The 17,070-nt window shown below is 35.6% G+C and overlaps 1 protein-coding gene across 8 annotated transcripts in view; it reads left to right on the top strand.

The window, feature by feature from the left end:
• wdr26a (WD repeat domain 26a) overlaps positions 1–17,070 on the top strand; it is a 52,580-nt gene that overhangs the window by 4,229 nt on the left and 31,281 nt on the right. For all 8 annotated transcript variants that reach the window (XM_088624858.1, XM_088624851.1, XM_088624856.1 and 5 more), the window contains exons 4-5: positions 13,632–13,768; positions 14,717–14,814. In XM_088624858.1, the coding sequence (XP_088480984.1) occupies positions 13,632–13,768; positions 14,717–14,814 (235 nt within the window). The remainder of the gene's footprint in view (positions 1–13,631; positions 13,769–14,716; positions 14,815–17,070) is intronic.

The following is a 17,070-nucleotide window of genomic DNA, read 5'->3' as shown; positions in this document are numbered from 1 at the left end:
GTTTGTATGAGCAGCTCCCCTGAAACCACTGGTACAGTCCCTTTCAGCAATCACTGTAGACACTTTACTCACCTCTTCTGGCCAGTTTTAATTAATAACTTTTATTACATTTAATTATAGTTACATGTAATATTTAGGTGGTGGGGTCTAAACAAATCTGAGAATTCTAAAAACAGTTTTGCTCTGAAAAGTGCCCTATGGAGCTAGAGTGTGTGATTTCTTCTCCACTGGGTTATTCAGGGCCTACTGTGGGAGGCAGAGTCTTTGGGCTGCAAGGAAAATACTGGTTCCAGTGCTGGGTTTCCTTTCCACCCTTTTGATTTTAAAATAAATGATACCCCCTTTATTCATTACACATGGGCTATAATTATTTTAATGGGCAAAGTATACTCTATATGTGAAGTGTACAGCATTGTTCTGCTTACAGTTCTGTATATCAAGGTTAGTCTATGTGCATCACTTGCCATTTTTCAGTTGTGCACAGGGTAACCATTTTAAACTTTACATGCTTTAGACTTCCATTTTGTGTCTTTCTTGTTAATCTGTATAATACAAATTGAAAATTTTGTTATGAAACTGAATGAAAGTTTAAGAATTAAAATAACCATTTGATACAACACAGTATGTTACTTTGTGGAAGTGTTTATTTAAAGCTTGATAGAAGGAAATACATCACAAGTTGTGAATAAAAGTGTAAGGTAGAATAATTTGGCTAATTGAAACATTTGAGAGTAATCATGTAAAATGTGACCTTAACAACCCCTTTACTGTTTCTTGTCCTTTTTTTCAGCCTATAAGTGCAATTAATTAGACTTATTTGTTGTCATATTCACCTAACATTTGCATTTTTCTCACACCTTTATAGTTCTTTTGTACCTTTGGAAGGAGATCCATGTGCCTTTCCACCTAACGCCAGTCTGCTTTCCTGAATCGTTCTTAGGCCTTCTGAAAATTAGTATTTTGGATGATTTTTTTTCCTTTTTAAAATTGATGTGAGGAGGTTACCTCAGTGGCCGTTTGGGGTTGTCTGAGTGACCTGTTCATTAGTATAAACATTATATTAATTACCTGCAGGGAGAAGCAGACTATATACAGTACATCTCAATTTCAAAATAACTCAAAGCTAGATTGAATGTGGTAGTTTAAATTTTTTAAAATAGTCATACTATTAATGATAACTATCTTGTAATGCATAGTGGAGCTCCTTGGCTTTGAAATGGTGAGTACCATTGAATTTGGTATTTTCATTTAACATTTTTCTGCTTTGACAAGATTTTGACTTGCTTAAGTTTATACTTATATGAATTAATGTGAAACAGCTGGTTTCTATAAAAAAGACCTTGCATGCCATAAGAGTTGTTATATAATATGAGAGGCTTATGAGGGAAGGAAATTTGGACAGTCTAATGGTAGTATATTATTAATTCAGGGATCTCATCCAGCTGTTTCTTGAAGGGATCCAAGGTATAATTGGCTTCGACAACATGGATGGGTAGTTTCCTCGTTTTTCTCTAAACCCTTTATGTAAATAAGTGCCTCCCATTCACAAAAATGCACTTCCACAGTGGTTTCCACTTGTCTTCTGCTCATGTTTTACTGTTTAATCTGAAGACGTCAACAGATAACATTGTCATTGCCTTTTCGAATAAGGTTTTCGAATAATGGGATCAAGTCCCCTTATAGTCTTCTCTTTTCAGGGCTAAAAAGGTTAAGTTCTTTCTGCCTCTTGATATAGGATGTTCCTTTTAAGTTCTGAAAAGCTTCTGGCTGCTACTTTCTATAGTTTGTTGACCAAATGTGTATTGTAAATATGGATGTGAATAAATGTGATCTGTAATTTAAATATGAAAACTATGGCTTTGTGCAGTATTTTTATTATTAAAATATGAAATTATAACAATTTAAGTGAGACTTACCCAATCTATGACTCTTTTTGCTATTTTTGTTTCCCATTTTCATTGGGGTCTGAATAAACTTGGAGGGCACTGTTTGTTACTACCTGCATGCAGTAGTACTTGCATGCACGGTGCTTGTCTGTTAAATTGTTTGCTGTCAGGTGTTTGCCCAGTCATGAGTTTTATCTTAATCTTTTTTTAAAAAATCTTCTTTTTATGGTGGAGTTAATATTGCTTTCTGATCTAATCTGTAAACCTGACTACTCTAATGTCTATACCAGATCAGGTTTTAGGTCATTGCAAATTGTTACAGTGATGCAATTCATTTTTCTTTCTGTGGAATACGTAACTCTGTTCTGTCCAGACAGTGTACTTTTCACTGGAAGTGGGTTATCATGTTTATCTTCCAGTAATAAATTCATAATTGAGGTGCATAGTGTGATTTGTTGTTGTTAGTCTGGCTTTTAAAGACTAGGTTAGATTTATGAACAACTGTAGTTGCTAGTAATCCCTCTATTTAAATTGTGAAAATCCAGACATAATAATAATGTTATAATGTTTCTTTATTAGCCCTATACAATTTCTTGCATTAGGAATTCATCTTTTCGCATACCCCAGCTTTTCTCCATGGAGACACAGACAGGGAGAGAGGCTTGGGGTCAGAGCGTAGGGTCTGCCATTGTACGGCGCCCCTGGAGCAGTTAGGGTTAAGGGCCTTGCTCAGGGGCCCAACGGAGTAGGATTCCTCTGCCGGCCGCGGGATTTGAACCGGCAACCTTCCAGTCACAGCCGCAGATCCTTAGCCACAGAGCCACCGCTCCGCCCCTATCTATATCTATAAAGCATAAATATAGATTAAATACATTAGTGTTGATTGGGGGAGGGTGATTGTTAGAATTCCCATATGCGAATACAAATTCTGGGGCATGAATGCTTTGAATAATTTGTTCATTGGCAGAATCCATTAAGTTATTTTAAAAAATACTGTTGTAAGACGCTCCAAATCCAAATAATTTGAAGCTGTCAAGAGGAGATATTCATCTATGGGATTTTCCCATATTCCATTACATGAATGCTGTTAAACACAACCTTTATTTGCAAGAAAAACTGAAGGATGCCTACCTATCACCTCAAATCCAAAATTTAATTTTTTAATTTTACTCATTTTGTGTGTTTTAAAGCAAAGTTTACTAGAAGACCGTGGAAAGGGACATACCAAAGGTACATTAAAATTACATAATGGCATGGTTGTCTTTTCTGTATGTTCAAGTAGGTAGCTGCATCAGCATGCGTAGGCTACAAAGGAACAAGTAAAGGTTTATTCCATGCTGAAAAGAGAAGAAAAGAAACTCATCGTTTCACCTGTTGAGCCTTCTTCGGGTGACACTGAAAAAATTCTCAACATTTACTAAAAGTGGTTTTCATTGAATGAGAATGAAGAAGAATTTACATAATATGGCATAATATGGTGTGAGACTTCTGCTGATGGAAGATTATTCTCTTTCTACATACTTTAATCATTTTTTGCACAGTTTGATCTACACCTCACTCTGTATTGCCAGTGAAAAATAAAGCCATGGTTAAATAATAATCTAAAGTAGATAAAGTATTACTTTGATAAATCGATAGATTTAAATACGTTTAAGTTATTTATCTGGTCATTGTTGTTGATTTAAGTGTTCTTTTTGTTTTAAGGAATGACTGAGAATGCAACCTTCTGGTGAAAGTACATTTTATTAATCTTTGTAGGGTGTTTCCAAGACAACCCAAGATAAGCATAAGAGAATCCTAAAATATGTTTCTTAGAGAAAATGTGAATTGAGAACATGCAGGTATTGTTGAAATGTTTGAATGTATTTAAATAGCAGTTCACTCAGATTCCACATTAATATCTATCAGGTTATGGAGTGTTAGCCATCTTTGCTTACCACAGCAAGATTCAGAGTTTAAACAGGCCTTCAATCTCCAAATCAAGCACCCTAAGATTGTGGAAGTGAGTATTCATTCTCATGAGAGAGTATCAAAACACCTTTATGGAAAGTAGCTGAGAATCTTTTGGAGCAGAACCAAAATCTGCAATCATATATATTAAGTTAGCACGTGAAATAAGTGTTGCAAAGCACTACCAAGTTGAATTCATATTTATTTATTTTTTAAAGTAAGCTGCAGCACAGAGTGCTCCTATCATTTCCATGAAGAATAAGCAGTCTACTTTTATATTTCATGACAGCTTTTCCCACACCTTAACCATTTATATCTATGCACTACACAGTGATGTTTTTTTACATCTATGTATTATTTACAGTGTAATTGTAAGAGGCCAGATTTTTTAGATCGTATAGTGGTGGCCAAGCCAAGTCTTTCAGATGCACAGATTTTTTTAAATTAAATTGTTCCGTGTGAAATAGTAGTCAATTAAGACATTTGTTCAGTTTTGAAAGTTCGTACATAGTTTGTTGGAGCCCCTGTGGCTCTTAAGAACCCACTGGAATCACCTGGAGAAACTAGATATTCTCTTTGAATATTTTTTTGTCTATCTCCTTTGCAAATATTATTTCCTTGCACAAGACCACGTAGCGAACAGATGGTTTTTGCACTTTTTTGTTGGGCGTATATGTTCATGACTTCAGTGACCATCCCTGGACTTCCTGTCATGATGGTTTAGTCACAAGTTCACTTGCGGTCATCTTAATTCCAGCCTGTAAAAAACAGCAGAGCTTTTTTTAAATGGATTTGGATTCACTTTTTTTGGCAAGGTAGTCCTCCCCCAAAACCCTTTTTATGGCAGGAAGAGACACTAATTATATTGGGTTGATCATCTGTAAAGAATGGTGTTTATTTCTAATGAATGTCTAGAAGCAAAGAAGGGAATACAGAGCCTCACCCCTGGATATATAATTGAATGTGCAGAGAATATACTCGGCAGTATTACCCCTCTATGTATAGTGCCTTGCAGAAGTATTTACCCCCTGCCAATAATGCCACATGAGGACTTTACCCAGTCAAGAACATTCATTCTCGTCATACCACTTCACTTTGACCTTATGCTTCTATTTGATGTCATGCATGAATGTGGATCCTTTGTGATTCCTGGGTGACTAAAAATCACTAAAAACAACAGTACCTCCTGATGAGAAGCAGCAGACATGTATTATGACATTACCTTTCTTGACAGCTATGATGCCTGCTTTGATGAAGGGTGCTTCTTGTCACTCAGTCGTACAGGTCAGATTTGTAGTTATTGTAATCATAGGAAGGGATTCCCATCTCAGATATTGAACATTGCTGATCTTAGTCAGTGTTGGTTTAACATTGGGATCCATAATCAGTGTTCTTTTGGCATGGCTGTTCAGTTTGGATCTGTGGCCAGATGTAGGTAACTAGAATCTGGCTGTTATGATGCACATTCCACATGTATGATGGTATGACGGGCATTCTGTTTGTTCTTGATGGACATCATTGTACTCAAAGGAAGAAGTAACCTTCTCCAGATCTATCTGCTTTACTTTATGACGTTTTACTTTACAAGTTTAACCACTTTGGTTATGCACAAAGACCATTGGACTAGTTTTATGGACTTTCAAACTTGCACCTGAACATAGCAAAAAGGTCAAAAGCATACACTATAGAAACTTCTAATGTTCTATAGAAGTTGTATTAATTTTCCAGTTAAGGTGCTAGAAGTCTATGGCTTATAAGCGGTTATGTATGTATAGCACAGACTTGTTCTAAATTTTGTCCTTCTGGTGTGGTATTTATTTTTTGACTCATGTTAGTGACCAATTCAGTTAATGATCTATTATAAATATCATGGCTTAAACACTTTTATGAGGTGGTCCTCTGGGTTTTAGGTACTGTTATTGGACCTATTTGTTTCTTATGACATTGACCAGGACCAGGCAAGTAAAAAAAAAAGTTACTATCTCAAAAGAAGTGAGGGTGTGCATTTCACTGATAGATGACATATGTGCCTCCAAACGTGTGCATTATCTTTTCTCACCAGTTGTAAACTAAAGAATTGTAGAAGCAACTTTATTTAACTTCATTTTGTATAGCAGTTGATGGCAATTGTTAAAAAAAAAAATCTGCTTGAAACAATCTAGCGGTACTAAGCAGAATATGAATGGTGGTTGTCTCTGGTTTTCACATAAAGAATGCAGATATGTTAAAGTGAATCTTTTTTTTATGGATTAGTTAGAATTTATACATTTTCATTTCAATTTTGTAGCACTGCCTTTCGACCAGTTAGTGATTGAAAATTTCCAGATAAATAAAATAGGAAGTCAGATTATATTTGAAAATGGTTTGTAGGGCAACATTGTAGCTTTTGAAAAGAGTGCCGTTTTGATTGCCAAATGCAAAAAATGCTTCTAAATTGAGGTAGATGGATTCCAAATGATATCAAAAGGTGCTGCACAAACATTCTGCCTCCCAATTTTGTATTTTGTAGAGCAGAAGTGCCCAACCTTTTTAGAGGAGCGATCTACTTTAATCCACAACCTACCTAATGTGATCTACCATTCAGTGATGCAATGGTCATTTAATAAATAACCCACCAGCCTGGCATTATAGGCCTATGCATCATTTAATTGAAAGCAAAACAACTCAACTATGTTTTTACAATGTATAAAAAATAAATGGTAAAATGAACAGTATTTACCTAATGCGCTCGTTGACACTGAGCGTTGTCTACTAGTTTTACATAGGCAGGATTGTGGCTGCTGGTTGCACATCTCAAGCAGGCCTCCATGTGATCGTCGGTTAGAGTTGAACGGAATGAGAGAACGCCGACTCGCAGACATAGGTTGTCCCAAGGAATGCAGTTATCTGAGCAGCACATGCTCTCAGGTTGGGGTACTTGTCTTCTGCAAGTAAGTTCCAAGAATCTCCCCGAATGTGCTTCTTAACTCTTGATTTCAGCACAGTGTCATTCTGCACAGCCAGAATTTCACTTTCCCTCCAAGTGAAAAAGAGGTGCAATTTTGGAGGCAATGTCACCCACTGCAATTTCTGTGCCAAATGGAAACGCATGAATGCCGAAACGGGTTCAAGCATTGTGAAGTCAATGAAACGCCTGTGGAATTCGGCTGCAGTGCTTTCCATTTGCTCTGTATATCTTGCACAGTTCACCTGAACACGTTTTGCCCTGATGCTCTTTTTCTGAGCGCATATTTTCAGAATTCTGCAGATCATCGAGCCACAGTTTGGAGGATAGGAGGTGTAATTTTCCCTTAAAACTGTTAGAGCTGATCATGTCCGTATTTATATATATTATATATATATTTGTTGAGGTTGAACTTGTTTAGCATGTTTGTCAAGTCAGTTAAGAACGCTAAATTTAGGAGCCATTGGTCATCTAAAAGCTGCTTGTATTCAAACTTAGAAGAAATCAAAAACTCTTAACCCTTGCAGCAGTTTTCTAAACTGCTGCAAAATTTACTTTTGCTTGCCCATCTAATGTCAGTGGGCAGCAAAAGGTCCACGTGTTCTGCATCCCTTTCCTCTTAAGTGCAGAAAAGCCGTCTGTGAAGACTAGCACGGATTAAGCATATAGTTTTCATTGGAACATCCATAACCTACTTAATGTTTAAAGTTTTTATACACGAAGCTTGCTGGTGGAGTATGGAGTGATAGTTGAGAAACCCAGGAAACCTGTTGCTATCTTTATTAAAGTGCAATGAATCCATTTGTTCAACCTGTCATTGCGAGTGCGGCATCAGTCGTGATCAAACCGAATTTAGATAGATACTTTATTGATCCCGTGAGGGAAATTGCAGTGCAACAGCAACTTTACACAGACAACACAGCCACAGTGTAACGAATGATACAATAATAATAATAGTACAATACATACAATACAATCAGTACAGTGAGGGGTGCACTAAAAGAGTTACTCACAGTCCGGACACACAAAGAACAAACTAGAACAGAACAGTATGTAGAAAAATCGTATAACACATATGAATATAAATCTAGATGTAATATAGATATAAATATGAATGTCTTGCACGGGTCCCTGGCATATATTGCACAAAAAACGGTTGTGAACGTGAAAAGAAAGAGCAGATGTAGCAGTAGATGTGTTTAGTCCAGAAACAGGTCACTGTCAATATTGCCTCTGCTCAGACACAAGGTGGATGCGTTGTACAGTCTTATGGCAGAAGGCAAGAATGTAAGCTTCGTAAGCAGAGGGCTTGCCCGATAAGATGCTAGAGTTGCGGCCTTTGCTTTTGTGGTAGTCTCGGGAAAATGGCCTGTTGAGCTAACAACTCAAATTTCAGTTCACTGGCCTTTCTTTTACGAAGCTCACTTCTAGCTGGATAATCCCTCTCATACGTTTTATGCATAGAACGATAGTGCCATTTGACATTGCCTCTTTTTGGCATAGAAATGGATTGCTTGCATATCAGATATATGCATTTGCTGTTAGTCATTGTAAAAAAGAATTCCTCCTACCATTCTTGATGAAAGTGGTAGGTTTTCACTCTCTACGAACTTGTTCCTGCATCTGCACTCATTTTGATTTTCTGCAACAGTCTTTGTAGGTTTAATAACATACGCTACATAAGCCAGCTTCTGTGTGAACAACTTGTTGATAGCGCGGGCTTTCATGTTGCTATGATAATATACGATTTTCAAAAGATACCAGCATATCACGTCATTGGGAAAAGTTCCTTGACAAAATAGAGGAAAGTGGACAGAAAAGCTAAACACTTTATAACGTAATTGTTTAGTTTAATAAACTGTGTAAAATCTGTAATAGATATATCAAAAAGCAGATCTACCAGCAGCTGCTTCACGATTGACCAGTAGCTCGTAATCGACTGGTTGGGCACCCCTGCTGTAGAGATTATACTACTAAAATATATAAGATTGCTTGTTCTGTGGAAAAAGGGCTGTGCGTGTAACTGACCCGGTCTGCAGCTGGTATTGATGTAATTTGTGCTGTGAAAATGCCTTGTTTAGACCTGTAATACTGACCATCTCCAGAAGTGATTCTTAATATTATCATGCAGCTTTTTTTTTTAATCATGCATCAGGAAGTTAGGAGATATTGAAAGGGTCAGGAGGTATTTATCTATTATAATGTGCAAAGGATCTAATTAATCAATCTGAATTTTGATAAATCTTGCCATCAACAATATGGCTTGATACCTAGATACTCCTGGTTCGCTATGTGTAAGGTAATGACTATAGCTATCCATTTTAAATGCACCTCTCTCTAGGTTGCATTTAAGTATTCTGGTTTGTTTTACACTCTTGTTTCTGGAGACCTGAAGAATGGTTTGTCTTTGAAGACTTTGAATATCTCTATAGGTCTTCTTTGTCTCCACTGTTGAGGTGACTACGTTTGTGTATAGGCTTGTACTAATACATTGTACAATTTTAACATGCCCCGATTTAATTTATACATTTTTACACATCCTAATGTTGATTGCCTTTTTTGTATCCCCACTGTGTTTATGTGGAAATTTTAGTCTTGAGGCTTTCTCGTAAGTAGTCTTTATAGCCTTTTCTTCTATTATGCACTTGTCTACTTTAAATTTCTATTGCAAGGTGTCTCCCAGGTCATGAATTTGGTCGGTCTCATTCAAAATAAAGCCTGCTTAAAATAATTTTGTATCGTAGGAATGTGGTGATTGAGGACTGCCAGCTGCAAATGTTTGCTCTGTGCGAAAAGTGTTTTAGCATTTTAATCACTACGAAACATTTAGAGTTTACTGTTTAATGTAACCGTTTAATTAAACTGGAAGTTTAATGTTCCAGTTTAATGTGCTCTTCTCTGTAATATGCAGTGTTTGTTTTTGACTTGAACTCAACAGATCTATTCTGGGAATTGAGTGGTATGTTGAAGTGGGCCTTGTTGAAATAGCATGTTCGTCTTTTGAATTTAAAAATACTAAAAGGTTTTTCATGTCTCTTAAAAGCTGCAGAAAAATAGTTGTTCTTGCATTTCTTTGTTATATTAGTGTACTGGACATCTTGGGAGTGAATTGTAAACATAGGTTGAGAAGCTGACTGTGATTTGCTTTCACTGTCTGTAGGGTTGCTTCCCGTCTAGTGGGGGAAGGGGAACAAGGGAGTAGGAAGTGACATAGAGTGTCTGAGCTCTGTACTGTTTTCCCTGCTGCAGTAGGCAGCTGGCTAAATATATACAGGCATCAAGCTCCCTTTTCGACAGTGGACTGTTTATTAGTTTTCTGTTATTTTTGACAGAAAATGGGTAAAATTCCTTATTAAACAAAAGAGCTGATAAACTTGGTTTTATGTATGCATTTCAATATTTTCAGAAATCTGGGTTTTTTATAGCCTTCAATTTTATGTAGCTTAAGAGTATTTTCTGTCATGGTATCTTTCTTCACTTCATTAAAATATACTTAATTGATAGATGTATAGACTTAATTTTCATCTGAGAGTAATGATTTCTATACCCAGTACAAGAGTATTGATTCAATATTTGTTCTTTTTTAAAGATTATGCATACCTTTGCAAGTCTCCCTGAAGAGTATATTGTGCTCAGCTAAGTAAATAAAATAATTAATGGCAATCTTGCGGTATGTAATATTTTTGTACAGCATATGAAGCTCAGTTCAGGAAATCTGAATCATATTGCATATAAGTTTGGTCTATTTCAGATTTTATGAGCACCAGTCACTCCGATGCACCAGAAGAGCAATATTTCTTTGAAAGTATATACACAAAATAAAAGTTTGGAAATGATGGGTTGCTAGCAGCTATTCAAATCTAAAATTTGGAGTTACTGCACATTTATTTCCCATCTGCGATAACTTTAGAATTTTCGCAGATAAGATCCATACCATAATTATTCGCTTTTAAACGTGCAGATAAAAATGTTTGTAGTAATTTATAGCTTGGGCAAAAAAGACGGGTCCAAGGCCATTACAGATAAATTTTGCTTTCGCATACTACATTATTGTATTTGCAATGTTTCAGACTTGTTATATGCCTCCCTTTATTCCTATCTTGTAAAGGGCCTTATTCAGGATCTTAAGACATCTATAATATGTTTGTTTCCATATATGCATGCATTATTTCCTCTACTGGTGTGGCTGGTTTGGAGCTAACTAGCTCAACCCTCCTTGTGCCAAGGCACTAAAAGTATTCCTGCTTTTCTGCCCAGGCATGACCAAATTCAGAAGTTCTTGTCACATGTCAACAAGACACAAAAGTTAAGGAGAGTGTTTAGCAGTCCTATCTAAAGACACTCATTGCAGAACTAGGGCTGTTGTAGATGCTGAAATGGAGGTGTGTTATTGCTGGTTTATTTCCTGTTAATAGTTCAGTGTATGGCTTCTTGTAATCAAACATACATTTATAAATAAATCAATATTCTTTAATATTGGCGCTTAATTAATGCATAGAGCAAACCTTAAACCTTAACACTAGTTAATACTATGTATCAGATTGCAGTGAATGAATGAGGAGAATGTGAAGTTTGTTAGATATCTTTAATATTGTAATTAAAGTACTTTCCACTAAGATAAAATTGGTCACCGTTGTCTACACATACATTCTGTTCCCAGCTTATTTGCTTTTTAACAGATTTGATAAAAGGCATCACCTTAATCAATATTAAGACCATTTATATGATGACGTGATGACTATTATGAAAAGTAGGAGGTCTCGTCATCTGTAATGTACCGAATCTTCCCACTGAACACTAGGTTTGTGTATTGAAAGGAATGGCAAGATCAGATTCATGCCAGGTAGACATCAAGATACATGAATCTCAGCGTTAAATCAGAAAGACAAAGGACACACTAAGATGAACATTTGATCATAAACCCATATAGTGCAGAATAACTACATTTTACACTTAAGACTTTTAGATTTAGACTTTACACTTTAGGGCAATTAAAACCCATCTTGTCTTCTAATGTCTTGTCACATTGGAAGTAACTCTTCGATGTCCGTAGGTATCTTGTAAAGCAAAGGAGGGAACTATTTGTGGCAAAATATCAATTAACTAAGGAGTGATGCATCAGTGCCTAACAATTTAAGGATTGTGTGCACCATAGCCATTTTGGACATGTCTGATATACTGTATGTCACTTCATTTATGTCTCTGTTGCAGGCAAAACTGCAGTCTACACTGGCAGTGTAAGCAAAACATCAGCAGGTTATCTGTGCTATGGTGTTGACAAAGACATGGAGAAACTCATGAGCTTTTATAATTATACTTTAGGCAGTAGAACAGGATATGCTTTGGAAATTGAAATAGTGTACGTTACCTGCAGTCTAAAAAATACAGTGAGCAGAACAGAACTAGTAATGTAGATTCAGCATTGCCCTTGTGTCCTAAACTGCCTTCTTTAGCTCAAATGGGGTTGGGGTTGGATTTTTGTCCACTGTTCTAAACTAATATTCCTTGCTCTCACCTACTACTCTTGATTATTAATCTAATTTTGGCTTTCCAAAGCAGCAGAAATGCACCAGGTTGTATGTTTGTGCTGTGGTTAAAACATGTTGGCTCAACATTTGAATGTTGAGCACATGCACAATTGCTTCCCAGTGGAAACAATTGAACCAGTGCTATGTGAACAGTAATAGGAAAATATTGATAAAAATTTTCATTTCTGAAAACTGATTTAAACCTTCAAGTGCAAAGTATTCTGTGCAGGATTCAAATTTCAGTTATTTTTGTTAAAGCAAACAATAGTATACAGTGATTACTTTGGAAGTAAAGAATACCACAGAATGTGACACAAATGCTCTACATGTTACAGTTAGAATGTGAAATGAATTAAATCTAAATATTTAAACAAGATTTCACATTTAGTTAGAAATCTTGCATTTTTTATTCAACATGTGAGCAAGTGTGAAAAATGTATTGGTCTCATAACTCATATTAAATTTTTTGATGGATGTTGGATAAAGACTTCAACTCCACAGAACAGTTTTAAGTGTCAGCATCCTCTTGTAAAATTGAAAATAGCTAATAATGTATGTATTACAACTGTGGAACATTGCAACCTTCTAGCCTCTAAGTTATCTTTCCCATAGCTGTTTTACTACCTTAATTTCTGTTTCATGCCACTAGTAGTGCCACACACTACTATGTTTTTTTGGCTTGTCTGAGATGATAGACTGGTGCATGGTGTTGGGTATCTCTAAATTGTGAGAACAGATGACTATGTACACAACCAAAGAGGAATGCATTTACCGTAATAAATTCTATAACTGGAACTAGTATTGCTTTTATTTTAGAGTAATATACTGAGCAATGAAGTTTACAGGCAAATTGCTAAAGATCAGAATGGATGAAGTTAAATACCAACAACTGGAGTACTTCCAGTGTTAACCACAAATGAAAATGACTAATTGATAATGCTGTGTCCCACCTTTGAAATGTTATTTAGCTCTTTGTAACAAACTTTGAGTGATCATAAATAAAAAAAACAATGTGAGTGGAGTTTTAATAGAAGGTTGTTTGTAGTATTGCATAGGCTGAGTCCATCGTTCTTAGAAAATGGTTAAATACTTTACTGGGGTAACAAAACTGTTCACTGTGGATTTATTAAGGTTATTTAGAGTTGGGGCTGGGGTTGTCCCTCAAGAAGTGGGATTGAAGAACACCATTCCATAATATGCATTTTGTGTCATTGTATAACAGGGCATTGTCTAAACACTTATGAATCCACTTGAACAGATTTAGAGCTTTCATTTTCATATGTTAAGAGGATGCTTATTTTTGTATTTATTTGTCTTTCATAGAGAATGAAGTTCTTGTTGCTGCAGCAAAAGTACCTGGAGTATTTAGAAGATGGGAAGGTACTTGAAGCACTTCAGGTCCTGCGAGGTGAACTGACACCACTAAAGTACAACACAGATCGTATTCATGTCCTTAGCGGGTATGTAAGAATTTTAAAAAATCAACCAATCCTTACTTCGTTAATTAATGTGCTCTGGCAACATACGGTGTATACCAGTTTGTTTTCAGGCTTCAAGTGAAGGTAGTGTGGCCTTTTCTATTTTATTGGAAAAATGCCTATTATTAAAATTGAAATACTGGCACGTTGGCATGATTTAAAAAAATGTAATGTTATTGTTCATCAATTTGCATATAACAACAATGCTTTTCATAAAATTGTGAAGTGGAGGTACCATGTATTTTTGCATCTAGAAGCTCCTTTTAACAGTGCTTTGATATATTTTTACTTGCTACTTGTGCAACTACTGCAGTAATTCCATGCAGAAAACAATGTTGGAGTAGTTTTTGTCACAAATGATAGCATTATCCTTTCACAGGGCTACAAATGGTTGCTATTACAAATTTCAGAAAATCAGAAATAGTTTTTTTTCCAGCTTTATCCAGTTAAGTAAAGCATTGCTCAGAAAAGTGCAAGAAAGAAGTTCCTTTTTTTTCCAAATATGCAAAGTGAGTTCTCAAAAAATGTAAACTGGTCAAATTGCCTCATATCTGCTGATATCTAGTCATTTAGAACAGCTGCTTAAAAACTCATTTGAGAACAATTTTTTCTAAAATATTTGCAAAATGATTCAATATTAATGGTATAAATGTTGATACACATACTTGGCACTCCTTTATACTGCATAAACTGGTTAATGACATATGATGTTTGCACATTATACATATCTTGCTAGTCTAGCATTTATTTGAGGTTTTATAACAATCTTGTCTTAATCAATTTCTTAATATGGTTGTTGATTCAGACTTTTGCTTAATGCATAAATGGAAAGCCCAAAGTCTTGTTTTCCACTTGGCTGTCTTAATTGTTTTTACATATTTTTTCAGTTTTTTCTTTACTACAAATGGAATTAATGTCTCTTTTCTGCAGGTATCTTATGTGTAGCCATGCTGAGGATCTTCGTGCAAAAGCTGAATGGGAAGGAAAAGGGACAGCTTCACGGTCTAAGCTTCTTGACAAACTACAAAGTTGGTTTACATTTTTGCTTTTAATAACAAGTGAAGTATCTCAGTATGGTAAAATATTTTCAAAATGTTTCTTTTTCTGAATTTTGACAAATCCCTACAAGGAGTTATGTTCATAACATTGTGTTATGTGAAAGCCCAAGACTTCTTGGGCATAGTTTTTTTAAGGTATTAAAATTCACATTTTCTAAGATTAACATACAAGATAAGGACCCATCTTGCTCCTTTGGTTGCTTCCAACTAGTTCATTAGTATAATTCTAAAAAGGTCTTATGGATTTATCCAAATTGTGTTTTGGGAAGTGAATAATTACCTTTAGTCTTGAAAGCTTATAAATTTAATATCCATAATGCATAATTTACTTTGACTAATGTGTACTTTTTCTGCTGTGATCTTGAAAAAACTTATTAAAATTTAAGTTACTCAGATTCAGATTTAATCTTCCAGTTCTAGAGTAATCTAAATTAATGTTTGCTTAATCTGTAACTTCCGTATTGCAGTGAAGAGAAGAAAAATGGTTTGAAAATCCTACAAAAAGGGGAGCATTTCAAAGAGGAATCCAATGTGAACCAAAATAAAATATAAACCAAGACTAAATTAAAACCCAAATATGTTTTAGGTGGTTTGATAACTGTATGCTCCAAAAGCTCTCCATAATGCTACAATGTCAATGTTAAAAACTCTTCTAAATACAGCCTCCTGAGTCACATAAATATGCCTTTCAAAACAGATTTCATCAAGCCAGGCTAACTGGGGTCCAGGCCAAAATATCATTTTTTGACCTGGACTTTGATTCCCCATCTTAAGGGCTTCAGGAACCGTCAATGCAAAATAAACCTAATACCCCCCATTCACTCTATCCCCTCTAGCCCCCCCCATATTTGAAGACGAGGAGTTTCCTCTCAATATGAGATATGAGTATCACTTTTCTTAAATTATGTGAAATATAATGATTGTGAATTTGTTTTAGTTTGTCCTCAGAGGAGGCTTCTTTCTTCAACTCAGACAAAACCACAATAAAAGATTAAAACCACAAGCAACATTAAATGCCAGCTATTGCTACTTTGTATCCTAAGATGCAAGTTTATGCTAAATATCTCAAGCTGTTGCTTTTGGATTTATGGTTGTTGCTTAAACCACTTGTTTCAAAGTCCATGGTAGCAAGGTACACTTGTGACCTCTTGATGGCAGAGTTTGCACTATGCCAGTAGCTGTATGTTTCTTAATAATTGGCTCTACTTGAAAAGTTGTACATTTTATAGTTTATTTTGCAGCCATTCCCCAACTTCTGGAGATCAGGGACCAGACCTTTTGTTCACAGCCCTAAGAGCTCCGATCTTAATCATAATGCTGCAACTGGAAAACACTTGTTACCTCTTTTTATTCCTCAGGGAAACTCTGTGGTTTCCTATATGGTTCCAGAGAATTTTGTTTCACTTCTATTTTGTTGTTTTTTATTAGAAGGAGTGGTTAGAGGTGTGAATAAATGACTGGTGATTTTTAGAATTCAGATATGATAATTTGACTTATGGTTTTTTTTTAACTACTTTTGGAGGGGAATATAACTGGAGGGTACATGTTTATACACTTTAATGGTGTAATATCTTATTCACCAATTTGGATATTAGAAAATATGACCTTTTTGGTAATATTCTAACTTAGAGGCATTCAGTCATAATCCCACAGGTGATAGCTTCACGCCATTGGCTCCTCAGCCAAGAATATACATCAAATGTCTGAACCAGCGGTTCTTCTTGTAATGAGCAGGATTATTATTGCAGCAACACATCAATATGGCTAAAAATTACAATAACTGTTTTGGGAAATGTGCTGTGTCGATAATATTGCACTTTACAATGTTTGATGTCACCTCCTGTTTCCCTATCTGTTGAAGGCGCAGATTCAAGTTCGTACATTCCTGTTGTTTGTTTGCAAAATCTTTGCTTTTGCTTTACTGTCTTGCATAAGAGGGAAGAACCGGGCATTTCTTTTTTTAATTTGTGGCTTCGCATGTTCTGCTCTTTTCTTAGAAATATCCTTGTATAACTTTCCATTTTCATGTAATTAGGAATATAATTACAGCTAAAATATTTCAACGTAACCTTTTTTTATTACTGCAGTTATTTTTAGAATATTGAGGACTTTATTCAGTAACTTAATTGTTATACTACTGTCATGTTAAATTATGTTGCTGGGTTGTATTTCAGAAGTAGGCCGTCTACGTAGTGATTTGGAAACTGTTTACCACACTATGGTTAT

This window comes from Lepisosteus platostomus, chromosome 3 (assembly GCF_059453375.1).
Source record: "Lepisosteus platostomus isolate fLepPlt1 chromosome 3, fLepPlt1.hap1, whole genome shotgun sequence".
Classification (NCBI taxonomy): Eukaryota; Metazoa; Chordata; class Actinopteri; order Semionotiformes; family Lepisosteidae; genus Lepisosteus; species Lepisosteus platostomus.
This window is presented reverse-complemented; position numbering and strand designations above follow the sequence as displayed.